Source organism: Kogia breviceps, chromosome 6 (assembly GCF_026419965.1).
Source record: "Kogia breviceps isolate mKogBre1 chromosome 6, mKogBre1 haplotype 1, whole genome shotgun sequence".
Classification (NCBI taxonomy): Eukaryota; Metazoa; Chordata; class Mammalia; order Artiodactyla; family Physeteridae; genus Kogia; species Kogia breviceps.
Window position 1 is genome coordinate 143,975,887 of NC_081315.1, and position 27,246 is coordinate 144,003,132.

Genomic DNA, 27,246 nt, shown 5'->3' on the forward strand with positions numbered 1-27,246 from the left:
GCTGGGAGTTGATCCGAGAAAGGACGGACGGGGAGGGAGGGGGTCATCCGGAAATATCTCGGCCCTGAGTCGTTCTCACTCTGGGTGACATTGCCCCCAGGAGACAAGTGTCTAGAGATGTGAATGGTTGTCACAGCCGGGGTCGGCTTCAGGTGGTAGAGGCCAGGGATGCTGCTAGAATCCCACAGCGTGCATGGCAACCCCCTCCCCGGGACAAAGAGCGATCGCCCCGGATGTCAGCAGTGCCGCAGTTAGAAACCGAGCCCAGGGGCTTCAGGGTCTGTCAGACCTGGTTCTGGGCTCACCTTCCAGTTGTCACCGGCCTGGGGCCCCGTCATGCCCCAGGCCTCAGTTGCCCTGTCTGTGAAATGGGCACATTACCACCGAACTCAGAGATGTTCCCGGTCATGAAGCCAGGCCGTGAGTGAAAGTCCAAACTTTCTCAAGCACAGGACGGAGAAGGTGGCCCTCTGTTCTTGATTCCCGGGTCTGGGCTGGGGCCAGCAACCAGAGCCACACCCCTGCCTCTGGGAGGGCCTGAGAGCAGATGGGAGGCTAGCGCCAGGGGCCGACCCGTGTTCAGTTTCTGCTTCTTGTCTGAGACCCGGGAGACCCAGTTCTGGCTCCCCAGGGAGGGCTGAGATCCCCTGCTGTCAAACCCAGGTCGGGCCTGGAGCCCAGTGGACAGGCAAAGAGGGAAGGAGAGCAGACGCCCAGCTGTCCCCTGTGCACGTTCCCATTGACAGGGCCAACGGGCCGGGGCAGCACCGGGGCAGACGGGAGGAGCTGCACGTATGTGTACGCACTCGCGTGTGCACGTGTGTGTACGTTTGCACGTATGTGTACGCACGCGCGTGTGCACGTGTGTGTACGTTTGCACACGTGTGCGCGGGTGTCTTGTGTGTGCACGTGGGTGCGGTAAGTGGAAGAGGAAGAGAGAGCAGAGCTGAGGTTGGCCGGGCAGCTGTCAGACTTCCCCAATCCTGGCAGCTGAGGCGGGGTGGCTTCCACATCTGAGCCCGGGTGCCGGGCCGTGGGCAGGCGGGGCAGGGCCTGGAGCTGGTCCAGGACGGAGCTAATGATCAACCAGCCCTCGGGGGGCGGTGCAGCAGCGTGGGGCCTGCCTCTCTCTGGAGGCACGGGTGCAGGGAGGAAGTGGGGCAGGAAGAAGGGGCGGTGGCGGCCACTGTGCAGTCAGCTGGGCTGCGGGCGGCGGAGACGGCCTGCGGGGCGAACCAACGAGGAGCTGGGAGCGGCCGCCCGGTGCCACGGTCCCGCGGAGCGGGGCGCAGGTACGGGGCGCTGGACGGGCGGGCGAGGACGGCCGAGCAGGCGTCGTCCACAGAGCTGGCTCTCGACACGGTCAGATCTGAGCCGTCTTGCCTTTCGCTTTCTTGAAGACCTTTCTGACCTTTTGGGATCGGGAGGGAGCAGGACTGGAGTCCGGGGAGGCCCGAAGGCTGTGGGTGCCGGTTAGCGGACTACCGGGCAGAGCTCTGGGGGCACCCCGTGCCGGCCGGCAGCCACGGCCCCGGTGATGGTGTCAGGTTTGACAAAGCACCGTCACTCTCGTGATCTCGCTCGGCCCCCGCTTCACGCAGGCAGGCAGCCAGCCAGCGCGTCCCGAAGGTCTAGGCCGGGACGCGGGAACATCTCCAGCAAGCGGGGTTCCGGGTCTAGGGGGCCTCGAGTGGGCCTCCACCCTGGGTTGACGCCACCTCTGGCAGACACCACATGTGTCCCGGCCCGGGTGGCGCTGTAGCTGTGACCCGGCCACTCTGAGGTCACCACCCCTGGGCCTCCTCTCCATCAACAAGTGGGACGAGTGACTTGACCAGGGGCCCCAACCGGAAGGTTCTAGGGGAGACCCAGACCCAAGGCTTCATAGCACCAGGTCCTGCCCTGGGCGTGTGGTCCCAGCACCTCACTGAGACCCTCCCCCGGCCTGCAGTGAGCCCCCCACCCCCCGACCCCCGCCGGGAGCCCCAAGCCCTGTCTGTGGGAGTTTCCTAGAGGTGACAGATGGCAAAGCCACACTGGCGGGAGTTAGTGTTGCGGGTCCCTTGGGGCGTCGCGTCCCACGGGGTGGGGGGCTGGGTACGGGGGGCGGTGCTGTGCCTGAGCTAGTGGACAGAGGCGTAGCCATAGAGGGTGTGCTCAGGTTCAGGGTGGGTGTCGAGGGCTGGACTCGGACGCACCTGGGTTTAAGTCCCACCAGAGCCGCCCCCCCAACCCCCCCGGCCGGGCTAAGCCAGCACAGCTGCCCACGGAGCCCTCCTGGCTCCTCTGTGAAATGGGCGCAGCCGTGCTCCCCCAGGCCGTCATGAGGACCCAGCGAGGACACTTAGCGTTGCAGGGCACCGGCTCCTGACGACGACAAGGCTTCCTGCCTCCGGTGCCGAGCCAGCGTCTGATACCTGAGGTTACTTCATCTTCCTCCCCAGACGCCAACTTTACAGCAGAGACATGCAAGGCACGGGGGACCCGGGGCAACTGCCGTCCTGGATGTGCCGTAACAAAGGGCCACAAACTGGGGCCTTCTGACCACGGAAGTTAATTGTCCGCCAGTTCTGGAGGCTGCAGGTCTGAGGCCCGGGTGTGGGAGCGGTGCTGCCCTCCCGGCGGGGGGGGGGGGGCTCTGGGGGAGGGTCCTTCCGCTCTCGGCTGCTGCAGGCGTCCCTGGGCTCGTGGGACGCATCGCCCTGGCCTCCGGCTCCATCTTCACACAGTATCCCAGGTGTGTCTGTGTCCCTCCTCTCTCTGTAAGGCCCCCAGGCGTGCAGGGACACCTCAGTCCCGTGTGACTTCGTCTTAACCTCACCTGCAAAGACCCTGTTTCCAAATAAGGCCACCTTCTGAGGTCAGTGGTGGACATGAATTTGGGGGTGCACTGGTCACCCCAGGACAGGGGGTGACCAGACAGCCCTCAAGAGGTGTTTCTTGGTAAGATGGACGAGGTCTGCCTGGCCCTCGAGGCATCTGTTGAGTACGGGTCCAGAGGAAGCTCTGGCCAGACCTCCCCAAACCAGCTCCTCCCTTTGTCCAGCCCACATGTATTCACCGCAGCTGTAACCCCGGAGCCCCGTCCTTTAATCCATTGACCTCCTCGTAGGTGGTGTTTTCATCCTCATTCTCTGGTGGGTGAGCTGAGGCACGGGGCGGCCTCCCAGCCCACCGACCCCAGGTCTCCGTGTTCTGGTGCCAAACTCCCGTCCCCTGGGTTTGGGTGCTGGCTGGGACCCGGGGCCTGTTGCTGACGCATCAGGTGGCCCGACAGTGAGCAGAGCAGAAAGTCAGAGGCCACAGGGAAGGAGAGTCCCCGAGGCTCCGCAGGGCCGCCCGTGGGAGCTCGGGACGCCCCCTGGGCTGCGGGCTGGGCGGCCCCTCCTCAAGTCGGGAGCCGGCAGCCTGTCGGGCTGAGCAAGGCTGTCTTAGGGCCCCGCAGGGAGGGACCCTCCCGGGGAGACGGAGCCACTTCCTCAGGCGGGCTGTGGCGAGGAGCCCCACGCTACGACTTCCCGGCAGCCCTGCCTGCTGGGCAGGCCCCTCACCGAGCCAGTGGGAAGTCCCTGAGCCCCGAAGCCTTCCGTTTTCTCAGGAAACAGGCCCCGAGCTGCTGGGGGCAGGCCCGTGGGGCAGGGACGCAGGCGCTGGGGGGCGGAGGCGGGGAACAGAGTCCGACGCCCTGGGTGTGGGCTGTGCAAGACGCCTGGCTGCAGAGGGGGGGGACGAGGACCCCGGCCGGGGGTTATAGAGACCCCACAGACAGGCCCTGTGCAGGACAAGGGGTCCACGTGCCCTACTGAGATGCTTCAGAAGAGCAGAAGAGCAGCCTGGCCTCCAAGCCGCTTGCTCCCCGGCCCCGGCACCCACCTGTGACCAGGCCACAGTGCCCTCGGCGACAGGGGCGGGGCTCGCTGTTTTCAGGGCAAAGAGAGGAAGGAAACGGACGATGGCTTGGCTGGGGGCTGAGGAGGGCCAGACAGATGGAGCGGCGCCCTGAAAGATGCCAGGAGGTCTTCGTGCGTGACGAGGGTGGGGACGGCCCCCGGGGACCAGGGAACGGGGAGTACAAGGCAGCAGGGCTTGAAATGACATTGGACATGGAACAAAGGCTGCTGGAGAATTCTGCAGCAATGCTGCGTTCCTGGAACCTGCCGCTCCGTGCTGCTTCTTCCTCTGGCAAGGGAGCACCCTCCGGCCTCCTCCCTCCTCCCCGGGGGCGAGGGGCTGCCTAGAAGGGTACCAGCGTGGGCATGGAAGGGGTGTGTGTGTGGGGGGGGATGTGAGTGAGTGTTAATGTGAGAGAGAGAGAGTGTGTGTGTGCGTGTGTGTGTGCGCACACGCGTGTGTGTGTGCGCGCGCGCGTGTGCGTGCGTGTGCGTGTAGGGGGTTGAGTTGCCCAGTCCTCGGAGCCCAGCCCAGTTTCTCCATCTGTAGAATATGGGGTGATGAGCTTTTTCCCCGCCGGCTGCAGTGAACCTGGCTGAGGCGCCTGGTGCACGCGGGCGTTGACAAATGCTTGTGTCTGAGGCCCTCTGGGAGCCCGCGGAGACTCGCCACCGCCCTGGGACAGCCCTGGGTCCGTAGTTCTGAAACTATTCCTTGCTGGGTCTGACGGAGGTCCGGCTCCCCTGATCCTGGTGAAAATTCGAGGCAGGGAAGTGAACCCAAGGCCCCCCTCGCGACCTCCACTCTCTCCTTCCTGCACAAATACAGGAAGGAGACTTCCAAGGGGTAGAACGCAGCCCTTCGCGGGGTGTAAGGTGCTCTGGTGGCTCCTCTGTGCGTTCAGGGGTCTCCCGGTGCTGTGCCCCCCGCAGCCCTGCGCCTCATCGGCAACAGCTCGTGCCCCGTGCGTGTCCTGTGCCCCAGCCCCCAGCCCCGAGGTGGCGTGACAGCTGCCGCCACCCGCCTCTCCATCCCGCTCTCCGCTGCAGGAAGCGGGTGGAGCCGGGAGGCCGGCCAGGGGCCCTCGGGGCCGTCCAGGCCCGGTGGGTTCTGAGCCCCGTGTCCCTCACCAACGTCCTCTGGGCCTCTGCTGGGCCCTCTGCTCCCCGGCGCCCACCGCAAGACGGGGGGGTGGGTCTGGAGGAGGCCAGACCTGCCTTGCAGTTTGCAGTCTTGTCCCCAGGGAAGGGGCTCAGAGGTGGGCTCTCCTGTCCCCCCGAGCAGAGGGAATTTGTGCCGGCCTGGTCGGGGCTCGGGGTTGACCTCTCCCAGCTCTTCACCAGACAGCAGAGAGACCTGGCAAGAGGGGCTTCCCTTGCACTTGCTTCCTGGCCTTTGCTCTTGTCCACCCTCCGTGTGAGTGGGCAGGGCCACTCCTGTCCCCTCCGTCCCTGAGGTGGAAACTGAGGGGGGCGGGGTTGACTCCCGTCCTTGTGGATGGGGGCCGGGGGCCTGCCTCTGTGCCTCAGCCCCGGCCCAGGCTGCACACCCGCCCTCCCTGTCCCCCGTGCCTGCAAGGGGCTCCGTGTCCTGCTGTGTCCTCTGATTGGTGACCAAACCCCAGACCCTGGGAGCACCGTCTGTTGGGACGTAAAGGCCCTCACTCCTCTCTGGCCCCAGGAAAGAGTGGTGAATAATGACCGGCTCTCGGGGGGAGGCCCGAGGGCACCCCGGGTGTGGGGAGAGCTCTCTGGTTCCTCCCCGGCCACTTCCTCCTTTCCCGCCCTCTGCCACCTGCTTCCTTCGCTCACGGGGCAGCCTGGGACCTGGCCCGTTTCCTGCAAAACTGGACGGCGTTCCTTCCGGGGACTCTGCCGGGGTGCAGGCCTCTTCTGGTGAGAGAGACGGGGCCCCTCTGAGCCTCCCAGGACGCGGGGTTAGTTACAAGGAGCAGCAGGGTCTCCTGGGAATCCGAGACTGGAGGAGTCACAGCCCAGCTGGGCTCCCAATGAAACGGAGCTGAGCATTCTTCTCTCGGGAGATGCACTGTCTCTGGGGCAGTCTGTCCCTCCCAGCCCTCGCCGGGTGGGAGGTGCAGTGGGCTTATCTCTAAACCGTGGTCCCGGGATGTCCCAAGAGGACACCTGCTCCGTTCCCTGTTCCCCCACGGCCTTTACTCCTTCCACGTCGCTCTCGTTGCGGTGCGCGGGCTTCTCTTGTTGCGGAGCACGGGCTCTAGGCTCACGGGCTTCAGCAGTTGTGGAGTGCGGGCTCAGTAGTTGTGGCGCACGGACTTAGCTGCTCCGCGGCACGTGGGATCTTCCCGGACCAGGGCTGGAACCCATGTCCCCTGCCTTGGCAGGCGGCTTCTTAACCACTGTGCCGGCAGGGGAGCCCCGGTGGGAACGTTTGGGGCAGCCTCCAGGTGCCAGGATCTGAGCTACTTCCTCGGGGTCTGATGATGAGCAGGAATGGGCCCCTACCTGCCCACAAGGTCTTCCAGCTGGAAGCAAACGTAGGCACGTGTCTCCAACAGAGTCTGTGCCCGGCGGACCGTGCTGTTTGGAGGGGAAGTGGCCGTGAGCAGAGCTCTGGAAGGATGCTCAAGGCTCCACCAGGCAAAGAGGAGGCGTTCTCTCCTCTTGACCCCAACTCTGGCGGCAGCATCCGTGCTGGGGCCGGCTGCCTGTCTTCCTAGAGAGGTCGCCACTGCTGACCCCTGCACTCTCTTCTCTCCACAGAGGCCGGCCCGGCATGCCGGGCCCTTGGCACTGAGGCCCCTGCGTCATGGAGGCCCCGACGGGGAGGGGGCCTGTGGGGCCCTCGGGAGGCAGCGGTGGCCGCGAGGTCCAGAGAGCGGGAGCGAGTGCGTCGGCCGTGTGGGGTCGAGCAGGGCCCGAGGAGGCCAAGGCTACTGTGGGAACCGGTGAGTGTGGCGTGTGCGTCCACCCTGCCGTCCACCGCACCCAGGATGGAGCTGGAGGCCTGCCCTGTCAGTGCTTGTGCTGAAGGAGGATACGCCCAGGGAGCGTTTACGACAGATGGGAGCCCACCTCGTGCTTCTCCAGGGCGCTGCGAGAGGGGCAGGGGTTGGAAATTCTAGAAATGCAGCCCTGGCGGAGTTTATAGCTCTCGTACAGCTTTGGGTGCCCACGGGTGGGTCTGCTTTGTGCTGGGAGGTGAGTCCCGGGGCTTACTCAGGACGGGGAGTCCCTCGTTCTCCCAGGAGGGCAAACCAAGGCCCAGGCAGGGGAAGGAAGTGGGGCCTGGGCCGGGCCGCGGGCAGGATTACTTCCCGAACGCGGAGGACGAGGGGTGCGGCAAGGGCAGGGCCGTCTCCCACCCGGCCTGCCCAGGTGCGCTCGAGAGGGGCGGTGCCTGGAGCAGGGCGGGGCTGCCTGCCGGGGGGCCTGGTTCCCATCCTGATTGTCGCTGGGCCACTTGACGTGGAAACCTGAGGGGTGGCCTAGGTGACCTCCAGGACCCCTCTCCCTAACTCCTTGGGTCCTGGAGGAGAGGAGAGGAGGGCGGGGGGAAGGCTGAGGTGGGCCCAGGACCCTCCCCGAGCCCAGGACAGCCTGTCCTCCTGTCCCTCCCTGGGGTTCCCTTGGTCACATCGCCACCTTCAGCCTGGTCACCTGCTTAGTTGCCTCTAGGGCTCAGCACAGAGCAGGTGCCCAATGACGAATGATCGATGCTTTGGGAGAATGGAAACAAAACCTCATACTCGGCGCCTGGCCCAGAGCCGGACGCCGTGCACGCCTACACCTTGGTCCTTGCGGGCGTAAGCGGGGACGGGAAGGGTCGGGGGGGCGTCGTGGGTGCTGACTCCTGTAGTCAGACACCTGCCCAGCCTGGGCATACCCCTGGGTCGGGCGCCCTCCAGAGCTCGCCAGCACGCCACACAGGGGCCGGGTTCCGCCGGATGCACGGGGGCCGGACCAGCCTCCCGCGTGGCAGCCCAGCCCAGGAGGGGCCGCGAGTCCTCGAGCGCGGGATCGCCGCCGTCGGTGCCGCGGCCGAGCCAGAAGCGTTCTGACCGCGTTGCCAGGCGTTTCCTGCCCTGGCCGCCCCGCGGCACAGCTGGCACTGGCTGGCACTGGCTGGCATTGGGGTGGGCCTGTGAGCCCAGGCAGCGGGGTCTGGGAGCCTCTCCTGTCTTCCTGGGCTCCCCGGCCCCAAGTAGCCAAGTGGTCAGTGGACTCTCACCCCGTCCACCCAGAGCCCCTTCCCCTTTCGGCTTCTTTTGCAAATTGACAACAAAAGTCACAAGAAATAATATAGATAATTCCCATTTACGTCACCCAGGTTCCTCAATTGTTGACATCTTACTACACTTGCTTTCTCTCTTTCTGCACTTACAGATATATTTCTATTTCAGGGCAGTTTCAGAGTAAACTGCAGACATGATGCCCCTTTATCCCCGAGTGCTTCGGCGTGTGTGTTTCCTAAAACCAGGACCTGCTCGTACAGCACCGTTGTGCAATTTTTTCAAACTTCAAACTCTCCTGGTTTAAACAGCACCATTATCTAACCTGCAGACGGACCTCACTCCCATCCTGCCACCTGTCCCCGTAATGTCCTTTCCACCAAAGAAAACCCTGGTCAGGCTTTGCCTTCTGTGGCCACGTGCCTGCGGAGCTTTCTAACCTGGAGGCTCTGGTACTTTGAAGGTTCCGGGCCAGCTATTCTGTAGAATGTTTGGGTACAGCTCAGTTCAAGTGTGGCTGCTTTTTCAGGATTGCAGGCGGGTACTTTGGGCAGAAATATAGCACAGAAGTGTTCGGTTCCTCTCAGGGCGGCCGACCAGGAGACCCCGATGTCCATTTATTTGTCTGGTCCCCGGTGACGTTCGCGGCTCACGTCCGTCACGTGACTAAGGAGACATTTGACAGCGTAAATGTCACTGTCAAAGGCACCTTCTTCCCTTTGTCATGAGTAAGGAGCCCGTGGGAAGATACTTGGGGACTTTGTGACTAGCCGGTTCCTCTGGTCCTAATCAAGCACTAGTTTTATCATCCGTGCAAGGTTCTTGACTGAGATAATAACATGACGATGGCTGCTAAATGGTGACTTTCTAATGCTGTGTTCTTTCGACCTTTGTTAATGGACCTTCCACTGCAAAGAAGAGCTGTCCCCTCTCCCCAGGTATTCATTTATTTACTTCAGCGTGGGTGGGCTCAGAGGTCTTTATTTCATTCTCTGGACTCTATCAGTTGCTGTCATTATTTATTTTGTTGTTCATATTGCCCCCGATTTGGTCTTGTGATGCATCTCCAGCATCCTGTGAGCGCGTCCTACTTTCTGGGACAACAAGAGGCTCACATCTCACCTCTGCTCTCCCTGTCGCAGCCCTGGAACCGGCCGTTCCTCAAGGAGCCCTGGCTTCTCAGGGGGAGGACGGTGCTTAAAGCCAAGATCTGGGTGCCGTGCCCTTGTTTGGATTCGACAGGCGTTTCCGAGCCCCCGCTCTGGGGATGCAGAGCAAGCAAGGGCTGGAAATGGGCTCTGACCACACAGGCTTAGGGCTGGTATAACGTAGGTGGGGAGAGAGCAGAAATGAGCCTATCGTTTTGCACGGTCCAAGGCCAACGTGGCAGCGCCGTGCCCACGGCTGAGCGGGACTTCCCCGGGGTGAAGAGGCTGCAGGGAGGTTCAGCGCCGTCCGTCGGAACCACAGGTGTTTCCAGATCAGATCCCCTTTGATCTGAAGGCCCCGATTGCTCATCCCATTGTACAGATGAGAACCGAGCAGGCCAGAGACGGGTGTGTGCGTGGAGGGGTCTGGCCAAGATGCAGACTGGGAGCTGGCTTCCCAGCTGGGGGCTGGGGGCTGACACAACCAGCAGAGGACCGGCCTCACAGGCCAGTCAAAATCAGGATGCAGCCCCATCTGCCGCAGACCCCGAGTTCCGCCTGGGCTGTCACCTCCCCTCTGTGGTCAACAGAGTAAAGGCCCCCCCAAGAAGTCCACACCCTCGTCCCCAGAACCTGTGCACACACACGTTACCTCCGCGCGGCCAAAGAGACTTCCGCAAAGGGGATTAAGGATCTTGAGACGGGAAGGTTATCCTGGGGTCAGAATCACAGAGAGGTTGGAGATGCTGTGCTTTGGGAATGGAGGAGGGGCCACAAGCCAAGGAATGCGGACCCCTCCGGAAGCTGGGGAAGCAAGGACACAGATTCTCTCCTGGAGCCTCCAGAAGAAAGGAACCAGCCCGGCCCACACCTTGTTTTGTCCCAGCAAAAGACCCTTCTCAAACCCCAGAACGGCAAGATAATGCCGTGTTGTTTCCAGAAGCCTCTAGGGTAGGCTAATTAGTAACAGCACAGTAGGACATTCACAGCCTCCAGACCTTGTTGGGTTTTGTGACCCTGGAGGAAGGGTGTGAACGGTGGTTCGTAGGGGTGTGGACATACCTTTCTTCTAGAAATCCCTGGGGGCTGGCGCCTGCGTAGCTGAGAGCGGCGTGTTCTCACCTGAATCACGGGACTCTGCTCTGTTACAGATGCTGCTCCTGTCCCTGGCGTTTCTCCAGTTTCTCCACCGGCTGCTAGGCCCTCTCCCGGCCACATGGGCTCCTACCCCACAGGTAGACGTCCCGGATGCTACACCGCGCGTCGGGCTTAAGTCTGGGCTGGGGACCTGAATGTGGGATCCCTGGGCGTCCCCCCCTTCCCTCCGGCCTCACCCGTCCCGTGGGCTTCTGGTTCAGGAGCGTCTAACCCAGGCTCCTCTAATGTGCGCGCCCTGCTTTGAGGTCACGCTGAATGTGGAGGAGAGGCTTGTTAAACGCAGATGCCTGGGTCCCGCCGGGTTCTGATGCACGGAGTCTGGGGTAGGGCCCAGGACTCTGCATTTTTCACTTGGGGACAGAAGGCTGGGGTTCGCCTGCACGTGCAAAGGCCTTCCCTGGACTCTGCCCTCCCAAGAGGGGGGGGCATGGCCCTGGAGGCCGCACGCAGGGGAAGTGAAACCCCAGGAGGGACACCCCCGCGCCCCCGGAAGAGGCATCGGGGAACTGCTTCCGGGGAGGGGCTCCGAGGACGGGACGGCGGGACTTCCGCAGGGCGCTGACGGGACGAGGGGGGCAGCAGGAAGCCTCTGACGCTGGAGACGCGACTCCCGAGCCCCAGCGGTGGGGGGCGTGGCGACCCCAGCGCCGTTGGCCGTCCAGCTTTGCGGCGGCAGCCGCCCGTCCTCCAGCTTTTCCTCCGGGTGGGCAGCGCTGCCCGTGGTCTCTCGGGCTGAGCAGGGCTGTCGAACAGCGAGGCAGCTTATTATGGGATTGACAGTTCAACCCCACCCTCTTACGGGAGTAGGAGGGGTCACGCCTTAGAACTGGTTGGGAAATGCTGGCCTGGCTTCCTGCTGGGGGAGGGGCCTGATTCCAGATCCCAGATGTGCTCCTCTGGCCCGGCCCTGCCCCCCAGGAGGGGATGGGGATGTTTGCTCGAGGGTCCCCTAGCTGGAAAATTCCAAGGCAGGTGCAAGGCTTATTCACAGGGTGTCAGGAGCCTCTCTCCCTCGCCCTCTCTGCGTTCCGTCCCTCTCCCTCTCTCTTCTCCCCTCCCTTCCCATCCTCTCCCCTTCATCTCCCCTCTCCGATTTTTGGAACAGCCCATGATCTGAGGACCCCTGTGGCCAGGAGGCCTCTCAGGGGTACGGGGTGTGGGTGAGCAGGGGACATTTGAGCTGGGATCCAATCATAGGGCACCAGCCAGACCGGGAATTGGTCTGGGAGAGGGTGCTTCAGGTGGAGGACACGGTGAGTGCAAAGGCCCTGGGGTGGGTTGGCGGGGGCGTGCCTCGAAGTCTCAGGGCAGCAGAGAGACGGCCACAGGCTGGAAGGGAGGGGGAGAAGAGGCGGGGGGGCGGGGTGAAGCTCAAGATACCCCAGGCTTTGCCTGGAGAGGTGGAAAGGATCCGCATTTTATTCTTCCTGAGATGGAAAACCGCCGGGCCTGTGCTGTCTAATACAGTAGCTACACGTGGCTGTCTATGTTTAAATTTAACTTAAATAAAATTTAAAATCCAGCTCCTCAATTACACTGTCCACATTTCAAGAGCTCAGGGCCCTGCGTGGCCGGTGACCTCTGTGCAGGAGAGTGCAGAGAGCAAACATGTCCATCGCTGCAGAAATTTCTGGGGGACAGCAAGGCCCGGAGGGCTGAGAGCCGAGGCGTTGCATAAGCCAGAGCTAGTTGTGAGGGGACCCTCTGGCCCTCTGTGGACCAGAGAACCATGTGGAGGGAGGGCCAGGGCTCAGACTCTGCTCTGGAGGACCTATGGGGCAGGGCCATGGTGAGGGGCGAGCAGGGTGGGTTCGGCCTGGTTTTGCAGGTGGGCCAGTGGGGTTCGCTTGTGGACCAGCCAGTGGTGTGTGAGGGAAGGAGGTGTCGTTGGTCTGAGCAGGACTGGGGCTGCGGGCCTGCTGGAGATGGTAAAGAAAGGAGGACAAGCCAGTTTGGGGTGCGGGGGGTGCTGAAGAGTTCTAGGATGCCCGTGGGGTGTCTGCTGGAGCTTGGATGCCCCATTGGAGCCCAGGCGTGGAAGAAGTCGGGGCTGGAGGTCACGGTGACTTGGGACCGTTTGCCGAATGCCTGCCCTGTGCTGTCCTGTCCTGGGGCTGTGACACAGTCCACTTCCTCCCATCTCTGTAAGACGTGGGTAGCACATAACTCACTTACCACCAAAGAAACTGGGCCTCAGGGGAGACAAGCGGCTGTGCGGAGTTCCCACAGGCAGTGCACGCGGGGTGTGAATCCGGGTCCCCGTGTTTGTGGGCGGGGGCCCTCAGGGGAGGGAGAGCACCCCACAGAACTGGCCTGGGCCCCGGGTAACTGCCCACCTTGACCTGTGCCCTTCCAGACCTGACCTTGCAGCTGCTGGCTGTGCAGAGGAAAAGCGGATTGCCCGACCCCAACCTGCAGCAGGTCCTGCGGGGCCGGCTCCGTCTTCTGGAGAATGACAGCTGGGAGGTGGCCCGTGCTCTCGGGGTGAGTCTGGCTCCTCGGGGGGCCTGGGTGGGCAAAGGTGCAGGGGATCCACGCTTGTGAATGGGGTGGAGGAGACCTGCTCGGAGGAGAGGGCGGCGGACCTAGGAGGAGGTCTGGCCATGAAGTCCAGACCTTAGCTGATGGTGCCACCCCCAGGGTGACTTGTCCCCCGTCTGCTCTCCTGGCTGTCTGGCTCCCGGGACCATGATCACACAGCCCCAGGCGCACGTGGGCCACCGCTTTCTGAACGCCCCAGTCCCTTTCTCCACGGACGCCCCACCCTGCTAGGATTTTTAGTCTCTTCACAGGGAGCCAAAAGCACTGCTGTGAGTTGATCTTATTCTTTGCTGGATTTGTTGGTGACTGGCCTCGCACGGGTGGACGGTCTGTCAGGAGGTTGGTGGGGAAGGAGGCCGAGCTGGGTGACCTCCCCGTGGCAGAGGTCCTGGGGCTTAGGGTCGAGAGGCCACAACCTGACCTTGCACTCAGCCCGGCCTGACCTTGGCCGAGGTCCCTTGGCCTCTGTGAGCGCAGCTTCCTCAGCCGCGTACGGGGGACGCTTAGCTTTATTACCCCACCGAGCTGCTGTGAGGACCTGCGAACAGCAGGCATGGCGCTCCCAGCACGGCGCTCTGCAGTGGGGCTGCCCCTGTGATGCCAGGCCAGGGTGCGCGCTGGCTCTGGGCTGAACCCCGGCTGATCCAGGGTCAGACCTCGGAAAGGAACCGGGACCTTATTTCTTAATCCAGATGGAGATGATAACAGTACCCTCTCCCCCTTGGCCAGCGTCAGCTGGTGTCACTTTTAATGCCCCAGCACCACCAGGAGTGTTCATGGGATGGATGTCAGGAGAGGGGATGCTGGACTTAGGACTGGAACGGAGTCAATGCTGCGGGACGGACAGGAGGCGAGGTTGGGACTGCACAGGGCTGAGCGGGGGAGAACCTGGTGTCGCTTATGTGTAGGACTTGAGGCAGGCGGAGCCACAGAGGGTGCAGGTCCGGGGCATGGAGGCTGTGAGCTCTGGGAAGGAGTGGGGCTTGGTACAGCCCTGGGGAACCACAGCTGGCTTGAGAGCAGGCGAGGAGGAGCTTGGTTGTAAAGGAAACAGCTCTGTGCTTGCTGTTCCTATCAGGGGCACTTTAAAAAATTTAATTAATTTATTTATCCGTGCCGGGTCTTAGATGCGGCACACGAGATCTTCGTTGCAGCTTGCGGGATCTTTAGTTGCAGCATGCAGGCTCTTAATTGCGGCATGCATGTGGGATCTAGTTCCCTGACCGGGGATCGAACCCGTGCCCCCTGCATCGGGAACACGGAGTCTTACCCACTGGCCCACCAGGGAAGTCCCGCCAGGGTCACTTCTGCAAAATGTTTCTACTGCGTGGCTCTGTCCTCCTGATAGGCAGACGCCCCAAAGCCACTGGGACTGTTTCTCATTTCTGTTTCTTCCCCGAAAGGAGCTATCGGCCAGGCTGCTGTCCATCCACAGTGACCAGGATCGGATTGTGGTGACGTTTAAGACTTTTGAAGAAATCTGGAAGTTTTCCACCTACCACGCTCTCGGTAAGGCGGTGACCCTCGCAGACCCGGTTATGGGGACGCTTGTCACTCACCAAGCATTTTATGTTACCAGTCGGGGCTTTAGACTAAGTTAGTTCACGATGGCCTCTCAGGCCGACGTCACCTGTCCTCAGCGAGGTTGTGATGGGCGGAGTCGCAGATGCCCGCGGGTCTGTGCGCGACTGGCCCCCAGGGCAGCTGAGCTCCCACCGGGCCGAGCACAGACCAGGAAACCCTGTTTCAACCTCAACCCAAGTGCTTTCTTTCTGAAACATTCCCTGTTCTAAGGGAGACTCTGGCCGTCTAAGTGCCTCTCCTGGGGACACTTGCTGCCCTACTCCCAGTCTGAGGGCTGAGGCAGGGAGAAATAAGACTCAGAGTGACAGTGTCTTGTGCCCCTAGAGCAGGGCCGCGCCCACGCCTGCAGCGTACGTGATCTCCCTGAACACCCCTGTCCCATCTCGTAGAAGAGGAGACCGAGGGTCCTAGAAGAAGGGACTAGACCCTGCCCGGCCTTCCCAGGGCACAGGGAGGCAGATGAGTTGTCCACCATCGCGGCTGGCCCTCTCGCAGCCCAGCTGGTCCGACCTGTGGCCTGGCCACGTAGTGGACGGTACCATGAGTCTCCAAGGGCCGGGTGGTCCGTCTCCCCGGGCTTGGTCGGCGCAGGGCTCGGCCAACACCCAGCCGGGAGGGCTTCCCTGCCCCCGGCCTGGAGCCCACCGGTGACCAAGGCTGTCTGCCTGCTCCCCGAGGCTTCACGCATCACTGCCTGGAAAACCTGCTTGTGGACCAGACCTTCTGGCTGCTCGAGCCTGACGAGGACCAGGAGACGGCCATCCAAGTCCACGTGGACGAGGAGGCCTTGAAGCGGACGCACGAGAGCCTCCTCTCCCAGGAAGGTGAGCACCGTGCAGGCGACGGTGACCTTGGTCGGCTCCTTGCCGGGCTGGGGACGCCCCGGGGCCGCAGGGCTATGGAGGTGCCGGAGACTGAGGGCGCGCGGGGCAAGGAAAAGCCCCCCCGGGAAATAACAGAAAAGGGGTTTGGCCAGCGCCCCCCTAAGCCCGAGCTATTGCTCCCAGTACCTGGGCGGCCTCAGAGTCGGGCTCCGCGGCCGCAGCAAACTGGCCATTAGCTGCCTGTCCTTCTGCAGCCACGGAGCGGACAAGAGGAGGCCGCTGCGGCCGGGCTCGCCGGTGGCGGTCCAAGCAGGAAGGGCCCCTGGGATCACACGCCGAGCCCCTCATGGCCCAGATAGGGAAACTGAGGCCCAGAGAGCCTGAGGCTGAGCCAGGCTCCCGGGCAAGTCCTGGCGCAGTGGGGACTCCAGCCCAGGTCCAGCCTCCGGGTCTGGGCCCCTGGGGCCTCCGGTGTCTCTCTGTGGATGCAGAACCTGGGGTGGGGGAACCCCTGCAGGAATTCCCGGCGGAGAACGGGTGGTCCCGCCTGCAAACTACAGCTGCCCCTGTGTCCGGCCGCCTGAATGACCGCCCTCTACCGCTTTGAAGGGCCTTTCTTTGTCCTGTGTCCTGACCGCCACGTGAGGGCGACGACTGGCCTCCAGCGCCTCGGGCAGCCCTCGGGGTTTCCGCGGGCAGAGGCGGCCCTGGCAGCGGACTCTTTGGCCCCCGGCCACAGCACGCCCTCAGAGGAGGGGACAGCGGTGGAGCCTTTGATTCCGTTCCATCAGTAGGTACCGACCTTTGCTTCTCTGCTTCCTGTGGGTGCGGCGTGTGGCCCGGCCCCCCGGAGACTCCCCCAGGCCCGGGTCCAGCCGTAGGCCAGGGCGGGTGGACAGGGACCTGAGTGAGCCCGAGACACACCTGGCCACGAGCCCTGCTGCCATTTTCAGTGTGTGGCTTCAGCAAGCCAGCCCAGCCCTCTGGGCCTCGGGGCCGCCACCAGCACAACGGGAGGCACGGTGACACCTCCCGGCAGGGCCGTCCTGGGATGAGATGGCCTAGGAGCGTACAACACGGGGCTCTGGCTTCCCGTTCTAGCTCCTTCTGGAAAGCTTTTGCGGGAGCTACATAGCCTGTGCTCGTAGTAAGGGAGCACGCAGGGATCTGTGCAAATAAGAACCAAGGCAGGGACGGCCCGGGGAAGGCAGGGACAGGTAACACGCAAGCTCAGGCTCATGTGCTGAACGTAGGGCATAAACTTGGCTTGAGCTTCCTGGCAGCCAAAACAAAGAGAGAAACTGCATCTCCTCATGTTCAGTGTCTATGAAATGACAGTCTGTGGCTGAGTTTCTCTCCCGGGGTGATGGAGGGAGGTCCCCGAGGATGCCAGCGTGAGGGAGGGCAAGAGGCACCTGGGCTGGGGGGCGAGGGGCATGGCTGGAGCTGAAGGCCGCCCACCTGGGTGTATGTGTGCGTGTGCGCGCGCGCGCACGTGCAGTGGGGGCAGGTGGTGGGTTTCGCTCGGGTCCCTGGGGGCTGTTGACCTGTCCAGCCTACGCACGGTTTCAATCTGCCCTAAACCTAAAATCCTCTCTTATCCCACTCCAGGTGGGCTCTTAGGGTCCCCTGGGACCCCATCAACGACTCCATGGGTGGACCTGTGACGCCGGACATCCAGCCGATGGGTAAATATTTCCACTGGCCCTCCTCCCCTGGGGACGAGGTGGGTGAGGAGGGGCAGGCACCAGCATTCCCGAAGCTTCTGCGCCCACCCTGAATCCTCCCCGAGCCAGAAGAGGTAGCTAGAATCCCCTGCGGTTCCCGAGGCAATAACAGAGGCTCAGAGAGGTCCGCTGGCTGGTCCAAACTCACACAGCATGCGGGGAGGCCGGGCCGGGGTCCCTGGTCACCCCACCTCTAGAGAGTAACTTCCACACCCTATTCGACCCGCACTTCCGCAACTTCCGCTCTCCTTCTGGCACTGGGTTAGACACCTCGGAGGACCCTCGGACGGTGGGGGTGCGGTGGGCAGGGCCCCGGCTGAATCCGCTGCGTGCGCAAATGGAGGAGCGAGAGGCAGGGGTCTTGTTTAGAAAAGACGGCCTGGGTCCCTGGTCCAGTGCACTGGCTCTGCCCCAGGCTGCTTGGTGTCTGGGTGGCCTGTGGACCTGTCAAGTGGACATAAGGCCCCATGGGAGGACATTTACAGCTGGACTTGTCCTGGGTGGGCCCTGGCCTTGGAGGGCGACAGCACTAGGCCAAGTTAATCAACATCCCCAGGCCTCAGTTTCTTATCCTCAGCGTGGGGATAAAGGAGCCCCCCGCTTCAGGTACCGCATGGATGTCCAGCCCCTCGAGTGCGGTAGCCCCGCACCCTGGCCAGCTGCTAAATCAATGCCTCTGCAGGATGGCATGCTCCCTGGCCGGGGACACCGCCCGTGTGGCCGAGGGCCGCCCGTCTGACTGCCCCCACCCCCCCCCCGCCCCGGCCCTATCCCCCCCAGCACTGACCGTGTGGCCTCCTTCCTGCAGCTGTGGGCCTGGCCTTGGCCGTGGCGGACTGCCAGGGCTCAGGGCCCGAAGAGATGACCTTCCGAAGCGGTGACCACATCGAGATCCTGGGCGCCCAGGTGCCTGGCCTGCCCTGGTGCCTGGGCCGGCACGCGGCCTCGGGACAGGTCGCCTTTGTGCAGACGAGCCTCATCAGCGGGCAGGGCCAAGCGTCTGAGTGAGTGGCTGAGGCCTCACCCCCTCTGACTCCACCCCCTGCCCCCGCGGGAACCCTACCCCGTCCACCTGCTTCCCAGGTGACAGATCCTCAGGGTCCTGGACGGCACCCCCGAGCCCCTCTTCCTAGTTGCCTCTCCCACCTCTGTCCCCAGGGCATGACCGCGGCTTCCCGTCTGCACCCCTCCCGCCCTTCCTCCAAGGGCTGCCGGGGTTGGTCCCTGAAATACAAAGGTGTCCACGTGCACAGGTGTCCTGGGGCTGCGGGGAGAGCCCCACAAACTGGGGGCTGAAAACAACAGACTGGAGGCCAGACGTCCAAATCACGGGGTGGCCAGGGCCGAGCTCCCTCTGGGGGCTCCGTGGGAGGGCACTTCCCTCCCCTTCCAGCTCCTGTGGCTTCAGGCGGCCCTTGTGGCCGCATCACCCCAACCTCTGCCTCTGTCTTCGCGTGGCTTCCTCCCTGTCTGTGTCCTCTCGTCCGCCTCTTGTGAGGACACCAGTCGTTGGATTGAAGGACCATCTGGATAACCCAGGATCATCTCCTCATACCAGGACCCTTGACTTGATCACATTGGAAAAGATCCTATTATTTCCAAATACGGTTACCTTCCGAGGGTCCAGGGGGACATGGATTTCGGGGGGGATGTTATTCAAGCCAGTACACCCCGCCATTCCCCTTCCTAAAGCCCTTTGAAGCTCTGGGCCTGGCCTTCAAGGCCTCTTGCAACCCAGGCCCTGGTCGCCCCCAGTTTCAAAGGCCACCACTCAGCGTTGTGTCACCCTGAGGCCAGCCTGCGGGTTGGCTCAGCCCTTCTAGAACGACTCTGGGTTATGCGCCCCCCTCTACGTGAGATGTCCCCTCCATCCCGACCATCCCGTTTTCCTGGGGGCTCTCGATGGCCCCCCGTCTCATCTCCGGTGGCTCAGCCCTGGGCACAGCCTTCCTGGCTGTGCTCTTCTCCCCGTGTGACCTCCCCACCCCCATCCAGGGAATTCTGAGCCAGGACTCTCTGGTCACCTCCAAGTCCCCACTGCCTGGCCCTGGGCAGCAGCAGGGGGCTCTTGAGAGAGTGCTCAGCCGGCACAGCTGTGTTCTTGACCTTTTGTTGTTTAGACATCAGCCCAGGAGTCAGTGTGGAGAAAAGACCCTTCCCTGGGTCGGCATCTGCCCCTTGGACGCATCGTGAGATGCTCGTCCTCGGGGCCCCGCTAGCCCTGACATCCCGTCTCATTCTCGTCTGGCACCTCAGACAGACCAACGCCTCCCAAACCAAGCCTCAGAGGCCACTTTGGCTTCATGACATGTCCCACCAGTCACTCTGTTTCCTAATTCAAGTGTCTGTCTGCCCCATGGCCTCCTGTTCATCAGAAGCTGTTTGAAGCTGGGCTGGGCTCGGATGCCCAGAGCAGCAGCTAGACCCAAGTTTCCCAAAGTGTGTTCCCCCCAGGGCTCCATCTCAAACTTCGTCAGTGAGGATGTGCTTTCCACACGCCCTGGCTGGTGGCCCACAGGGATTCCCAGCACAAGGAGGGCGCACAGAGTCTGAAACGTTTCTTTCTCCTGTTGAAATGCGTTTTTCACACTTGACCTCCAGACAACACTATCAGCTGTTGTTCTGTGGAACACTCTTTGGGCACCCTTGGCCATCATCTCTGGGGAGACCACAGCTGCTCAACAGATGTCTGGGCTCCACGTGACTTAAACATGGCCTGAGCTTGCTAACGGGCTGAGCTGCAATTGCTGTGGGAACGAGCCAGTCTGTTTTGCCCTCCCTTAACCCAGAAGGGTGACAGGGCCCAGTGCCATTGGTCCTGTTTACAGCTGGAGAAGCCCTAACAACTTCCCTCATTCATTCAACAAATGTTTCCTGAACATCTTTCCTATTCCAGATATGAGCCTTTTTTTTTTTTTTTTTTTTTTTTTTGTGGTACACGGGCCTCTCACCGTTGCGGAGCGCGGGCTCTGGACGCGCAGGCTTAGCGGCCATGGCTCACGGGCCCAGCCGCTCCACGGCACGTGGGATCTTCCCGGACCGGGGCACGAACCCGCGTCCCCTGCATCGGCAGGTGGATTCTCAACCACTGCGCCACCAGGGAAGCCCAGATATGAGTCTTTTATCTTTTGTTTAATGAGCATTCTGGTAGCTATTCATTTCTTTTAACTTTATTTTGACATAATTTCAGACTTAGGGAAAAGATGCAAAAAGGGCATAAAATTTCTGTATGTCCTCCACCCAGGTTGCCCAAATGTTGACATGTCATGACGTTTACTTTCTCCTCTTTTTTTTTTAAACTTTTTTTTTTTCTAAATTCTTTGGGAGTCATTTGCAAACACAATGTCCCTTTACCCCTAAGTAATGCAATATGTGTTTCCTGAAATCAGGACATCACTTGCATGACCACAGCACAACTGTCAAAATCAGGAAATTAACGTTGATGGAATCCTATTATCTGCAGACCTTAGATTTTACCAGGTTTTCCGGTAATTCCCTCTATAGCCAAAGAAAATTCCAGACCCCATGTTAGCACCTGTCTGTCTCTTTAGTCTCATTTCCTTGATCTGAGACAGTTCCTTGTTCTCTTTGTCCTTTAGGACACCGACACTTTTGAGGCATACAGGCCTATTTTATCGAATGTCCTGCAATCTACCCTAAGGTTTTCTTTAACTTCTCAAAAGAGCTCCCTCTAAGTTCTGAAGTACGTTTGAAAGTTTCATATTTTGCTGGTAATTTAGCCCTGTAAGCGGAAGTTGCCTCCCCCTCCCTGTCTCCTTCCCTTCCTCTGTTCCTTCCTGTTTTCCTCTCCCTGACTTTGTGCCCTGTGCCTATGTTGTGTGAGGCTCTGTGTGGAGCTTACAGCGTGGAGGGATCGAGTCTGCCTGCGGCTGCCACGGCCGGCCTTGCAGGGGAAGGGGCATTTAAGGTGGGGCTTTGAAGGCTGCCCAGGAGCTCACCTTCCCAGGATGCTGTGACCGGCTGCATCTGTCGCAGCATTTCCTGCTCCTGGGCGTCTGCCTCTGGCCAGACAAAGCCACCTTAAGGGCAGGATCTATTTTGTTTTTTATCTTGGTGTCTTCACCGCTGGGCACAGGTTAGGTATGCAGGTACCATCTGTCAAGTGAGGGAGTGGAAAAGGGTCTTTGTGTGAAATCTTGGAAACGTGCAATCTAAATGCACTTTATTTTTTCCAGCTTGGAAAATGTGATTTTTCTCAATGAAGAGGAAAGGTCTTTCTTCAGCAGCGAAGGACGCTTTTCTGAGGAGGATGCCAGGCAGCTACTGAGGAGGACGTCCAGCACGGACGTCTGCAGTGTGTACAGCTTGGGTAGGTGTGCGGGGTGTTGGGGGGTGCTCCTTCCGCCCGCCTCGGGATGGCTGCGGGCCCCTCTCAGGACCCGCCACTGGTCGCACCCTATAGCCCATGATGTAGGACAGTTTGCTCGGGGCAGACTCCTGGAAAGACCACGAAGGTGCAGAGCTTTCCCGTGGCTGAGACCCCATCAGCCCTATTCGGTCGGCACCGGGCTCTGTGAGCTTGAACTGTCCGTTCAGCAGAGCTTTGGACGGATCTGGCTTCACCCACTGTTCAGAGCGGCAACCCCTCCTCCCCCGCACCCACCCCGCTTCCTTTCGGGAATGTTCTGCTTCCTCCCTCACGCCACAGTAATGAATGCCAGCCCCTGGGCTCTTAAAGGTGATCAGACAGATGCTGTGACTGCCTTCCCGGTAGGTGGGCACATGCCAGGCCAGACACAGAGGAGCCAGGGTAAGGGGCCGGGAGATGTAGGAAAGCGGCCCTGAGCCTCCCAGCTGCCCGAGGATGGGCCTCAGCGAAGCCTTTTCTCCGCCAACTCCAGGTGCCAGCCTAAGGCCCCCTGCTGCACTGGGGCAGGGCCAGCGTGCGGGCCCCGGGCTGCAGTGCACATCGTAGATGAAGGAAGCGTGTCAGAAGCCACAACAAAAGGAAATGCAGCAGAGGGGACGGTGCTGGAGCAAACTTACCCCCAAATCCCAGGGGTCATGGGGACATAACGTTACAGCTCATTCCTTCATCCCTCTGGATGGAGATAAATGCTCCCCTGTGTACACACCCACACAGATATATGTACACACATGCACACACACTCACGTGAATACATACAGACACACTCAGAGCCATACACGTACACATATACCCACATATCCACACATCCACGATGTACATAACATATGCACACTCGTGTGAATACATGCATACACATCCACACACATATGTACACATATGTGTACCTATGTACGCACATACACACACACACACACACACACATCTTTTCTGCCTGCTTGCTGACACGTGTTATAAGGCTTTTCCCGCCAATATTAGATTTAAACTTTCGAGATCCCACAAGTCAGTTTTTCTTCCTAAGCAGGCATACTTAAAGTGGACCTTGGCATATCAGGCTTAAGCCAGCCTGGCACATGCTTTCTTCTCTTTCTGAGGAGGCCGCATTGGGACCCTAGTTTGCGGGGCGTTGTGGGATCCTCTCTGCCGGATGCTGTGTAGTTGACAGTGCTTCACCCTTCCCGTGTGTTTTTACAGCTCTCTTTCTCCTTTGGTTTCTATGGCAACGCAGTGGGCAGTGAGTGCCAGCCCATTTTCAGGAGGTGGGAACTGAGGCGCAGAGGGGCGCGCTGGCAGTGGGAAAGGAGGGCGTGCCACCCCAGATCTGCCGCCCTGCCCCTGGGAGAGCTGTCGGGATCAGGGGGGAGTGCGTCCCCTGTCCCCAGAGCGGGAGCAGCCGAAGTCAGCAGCCTCTCAGGGCGGATGGAGTCCTGCAGGGGTGGGCTAGGGCGGGGACACATCCTGGAAGATGTGGCTTCTCGGCCAGTGCCCCGCCCCACCCCCGGCCCAGCCCGTTTCCCCTCAGGGAGCTGGTGTCAGGGATGTTATGATTCTGGTACGGCCCCCCGGCCCCCCGACTTGGCCCTGGACACGGAGGGTGCTGGCCGGAGGGTGATGCTTTCCTTCTCTCCCTTTTCAGACACAGAAGAAGCTGAGATGGAGCCGCAGGAAGAACACGGTATGTTCTTCCCACACAGCCCGGGGTCCCTCCGGTCGTGGGGCTGGGCCTTGGGGTGATGCCGGACAGAGGGGGCAGAGCTGGGCTTGGATGGGCGCTGGCCACGGACCGTACTCCTCTGTGGGGGGGGCTGGTGGCGGGGAGTCGGACCTGGAGGGGGCACGTTGGAGGAGGTGGAGGTGAGGCTCCCCTCCACTGCCGCAGCAGGTCCCCAACAAACGTGCCAGCCCCCCTGCACCGTGCCCGTGTAGGGAGGGTGACCTCTCTGTTGCCAAGCCCATGCCTCGTCCGCCTGCACTGTCCCCAGCAAAGATGGACCATCCCCGCCATTTTCTGAGCTCATGCCTGGTTCTGGGTTCCTTTCAGGTAACCTAGAACAGCTGAAATTTGCCCCGCGCCCCGCTTGGAGGGCTGAAAGGGGGTGTGGAGGTTGCTGAATTTGGAGCCTTATGTTGGAAAAGTCCCTTGAGGATCTGCTCTTTCCCGTAGGGGGCTGGTTTGGGGAGACCCCCTCCTTCTCCCTCCACACTACCTCTCCCCACAGTAGGGGGTTGGAGTCAGGGAGAGCCCGGGGACACAGGTGCCGAGGACCCTTTGGGAGTCCCCGGGGATGGGCTCCATGGAAGCACAAACACAGAAGGGCCACTTTGGGATGTGGTTGAAGAGGCCTGGAAGCCAGCCGCCCCCGGGGCCCCAGGGCTATTCCAGGGCCCTCCCTCCTCCCCAGACCCTCTGCAGGCTTGTCTTCGGGGGGGGATCTCAGCTGTCGGGGTCAGGATAACCCGGATAACGTGGGGAGACGCCCTGGGGGGCCCACTCGCCTCCGCTGGGCGCAGGCGTTCCTTCGCTGGTCCAGTACACGGTCAGGCCGCATACCTGCCCCTCAACCATATTCGAGTTTTTTAATTCCCAGCCTTTACAGACTAACAGACAGTTTTGAACGTATTTTTCTACAAGTGAACTCGAAACAGAAGAGTCTTTAGATCCTGGTTCTTTCCTTCCAAACAAGTCCCCCTTCAAAGCCCATGTTTTTGCAACGGGAAATGTAGCTTGTTTGCTCCTCGAGGCTGGACATGCCTCTGGGCGCCGAGTCCATCCAAGGCCAACAGTCCCTTGGCAACTGTGGGCACCTCCTTGTCCCCAGGCTCTCCGGCACCCCTCTTTAACCCTTGAGTGACCGTGAGCCTCAGATTCCCAAGCCAGCCAAGATGAAGGGGGAGCCCCGGGCTCTGGGAGCCATCCCCAGCGTTTCCTGTCGTAATGACCCTCGTGCCAGGGCCGGGCAGGTGGGCACACAGGCCACTGTCAGTGCTGTGGGTGCTTTTGAGCTCGTGCTGGTCAGCAGTTCTGATTGGCTACTGACTGATTTCATGGGGGTTCCTCCCCTGGCTGAGAGGGAAGGGCAAAGGTCAGGAGCATTACTGGATAAAAGCCTGGCCGACCCGCTCCGTGCTCTGCCAGCAGACGGTCCTACTGCAGCCCCGCACCGCGCCCAGCTCTGCGCTCCGCAGTCCGCAGAAATCCCAAGACGCTCAGGGCAGCCCCGTGGGAGAGGCGGCAGGGACCCTGCGGCTCGGGGAGGGACGCCCCTGGCCCAGCCTGGACCCAGGTCACACTCTAACCCGTGTGGGCATTCTGGTCACTTGCAGAGATGTCCCCGCCTTGCCTGCACCCAGAGCCACGTGAGACCCTGCAGAAGGTGAAGAATGTCCTAGAACGATGCAAGTCCTGCCGGGGCTGCCCCAAGGAGCCAGCGTCCCTGGACATCCATGGGGCGTCTGATGGTGTGAGCTCACCGGACACCAAGTCCTGCCAGGGCTGCCCCAAGGAGACAGCGTCCCCGGGCATCCACGGGGCGTCCGGTGGTGTGAGCTCGCCGGACACCAAGTCTTTCCAGGGCTGCCCCAAGGAGCCAGCGTCCCCGGGCATCCATGGGGCGTCTGGTGGTGTGAGCTCACCGGACACCAAGTCCTGCCAGGGCTGCCCCAAGGACCCAGCGTCCCCGGGCGTCCACGGGGCATCCAGTGGTGTGAGCTCGCTGGACACCAAGTCCTGCCAGGGCTGCCCCAAGGACCCAGCGTCCCCGGGCGTCCACGGGGCATCCAGTGGTGCGAGCTCGCCGGACACCAAGAAATCCTCCTTCTGCCTGGACGCCGGGGATGTCCGGGCTGACCCAGAGGCCCTGCACTCCCTGCTGCTGTTCCTGGACAGGCCTGGCTTCGAGACCGGCTTCCAGGGCCTGTATGAGCTCTCCCCACCCGGGCTGGGCGGCGTGTTCGGAGGCTTCACCGATGAAGAGGAGCTGGCCCAGCTTCTGGCTGAGGCCCGGGGCGTGGCCAAGAAGGCCGGGCTGCCCATGGCCCTGGCCAGGCTGTGCTTCCTGCTGGGGCGGCTGTGCGTGCGGCGGCTGAAGCTGTCCCAGGCCCGCGTGTACTTCGAGGAAGCCCTGGGGGCGCTGGGGGGCCGCTTCGGAGACCTCGTCCTGGTGGCGGCCGTGTACACCGGCCTGGCAGCCGTCCACCTGCGGCAGAAGAACAGGGAGAAGTGTGCGCAGGTGGTGCCCAAGGCCTTGGCCCTGCTCCTGGGGACGCCCGGCCACGTCGGCGGCTCCGAGGCCGAGTCGGGGCTCCTGAAGCTCGGCCTGCGGAGGGCTATCGGCGCCCGCAGCCCGCAGGCCGAGGCCCGGGCCTGCTTCCTGCTGGCCGAGCACCACGCCCGCGGCAAGCGGCCCGAGGAGGCCCTGCCCTTCCTGGAGAGGCTGCTGCAGCTGCATGGGGCCTCGGGGGCCTCGGGCGCCGCGTGGCCCATAGACTGCTACCTGCTGCTGGCGGACGTCTACAGCCGCAAGTGCCTCCCGCACCTGGCCCTGAGCTGCGTCAGGGTGGCCTCGCGGCGGGCGCGGGGCTCGCTGGACAGCGCGCTCCGGAGCGCGGCCCTGGTCCTGCGGAGCAGCCCCCAGCTCCCCCGCCCCCCCGCCCAGCTCGCCCCCTACCTCCTGCAGGCCCTGGCCTCCCCGGCCTCGGGCGCGGGGCGGGCGCTGCACGGCCCCATCTACGCCAGCCTGGCCCTGCTGCACAGCCAGCACGGGCGACAGGGCAGGGCCATTGCCTTCATGACGCGGGCCGCGGAGACGGACGCCCCGACGGGCGGCCGCACGGTCGTGGACCGCCTGGTGGCCCTCGCCTGGTTGCACGTGCTTCACGGGCAGATCCCGGCAGCCCTGGACATCTTGGAGTCCGTCCTGGAGGCGGCGGTGGCCGCCCTGGACCAGGAGGGCGTGATGGCCAACATGGTAGCTATTGCCCTGAAGAGGCTGGGGAGGACTCGGCAGGCGGCCGAGGGCTACTACCGCGCCCTGCGGGTTGCCAGGCGCCTGGGTCGCCAGCGGGACAAGGCGGTGGTCCTGGCCAACTTCGGGACCCTGTGTCTGCAGACCGGCGCCGGCAGGCTGGCCCAGCACTACTTCCTGGAGGCCGTGAAGCTCTTCTCGCGGCTGCCCAGCAGAGAGTGCGGCCCAGACTTCACCCAGGTGCTCCTGCGGCTGGGTCACCTGTGCACCTGCAGGGCCCTCGCCCGGCAGGGCAAGTGCTACTACGAGTGGGCCTTTCTGGTGGCCGTGGAGACGGACCATTTGGAGAGTAAGTGTGGGGCACGCTGGCTTCCTGGAAAGAAAGAAAACACGTTTTCTTTCCATCTCTGTTCAGAACGCACCTGGGGGTTGCGCTTGGGAGGCGAGCGGTTGTTTTTGCACTGACGATGCCGAGTGCTGGAAACGAGCAGACGTGTGCAGATGCTTTGAGGGTGTCCCACGCTGGGCCAGATGTCACCAGGGCAAACGACTCGTCCCGGTTTGCCTGGAACCGCCCTGCTCTGCGCATTGAAAGTCCCGAGGCCGGGAATCCTGGCAGCCCCCGGCAAATGGGCGGTGGTGACCCTGGACGTAGCCCAGGCCAGGCGGGGGCAGCCGTGCCGAGGAGCCACCTGCGCCTCGAATGCTGGGCGCTTTAGCTGGTGCTGGCATCTCCCAACAGCCCTGCACACCTGGCGTCTCGCCTGCACAGAGGGTGCGGGGCCGTTGCTTCATCCAACAGCTACTTGTGT

The 27,246-nt window shown here is 62.2% G+C and overlaps 1 protein-coding gene across 3 annotated transcripts in view; it reads left to right on the forward strand.

The window, feature by feature from the left end:
• The first annotated feature begins 4,191 nt into the window (after positions 1-4,191).
• Positions 4,192-27,246, forward strand: part of SH3TC1 (SH3 domain and tetratricopeptide repeats 1) — a 34,490-nt gene continuing 11,435 nt past the window's right edge. Inside the window, exons 1-12 of one of the 3 annotated variants that reach the window (XM_067036753.1) lie at positions 4,192-4,242; positions 6,633-6,817; positions 10,401-10,484; positions 12,764-12,891; positions 14,352-14,457; positions 15,210-15,356; positions 15,966-16,146; positions 16,968-17,044; positions 17,892-18,087; positions 21,280-21,413; positions 23,107-23,145; positions 24,795-26,783. In XM_067036753.1, the coding sequence (XP_066892854.1) occupies positions 6,679-6,817; positions 10,401-10,484; positions 12,764-12,891; positions 14,352-14,457; positions 15,210-15,356; positions 15,966-16,146; positions 16,968-17,044; positions 17,892-18,087; positions 21,280-21,413; positions 23,107-23,145; positions 24,795-26,783 (3,220 nt within the window). In that variant the 5' untranslated portion in view covers positions 4,192-4,242; positions 6,633-6,678. Of the gene's footprint in view, positions 4,243-6,632; positions 6,818-8,921; positions 9,040-10,400; positions 10,485-12,763; positions 12,892-14,351; positions 14,458-15,209; positions 15,357-15,965; positions 16,151-16,967; positions 17,045-17,891; positions 18,088-21,279; positions 21,414-23,106; positions 23,146-24,794; positions 26,784-27,246 lie in introns of those variants that run through there. The other 2 variants (XM_067036754.1, XM_067036755.1) reach the window with 2 other exon arrangements.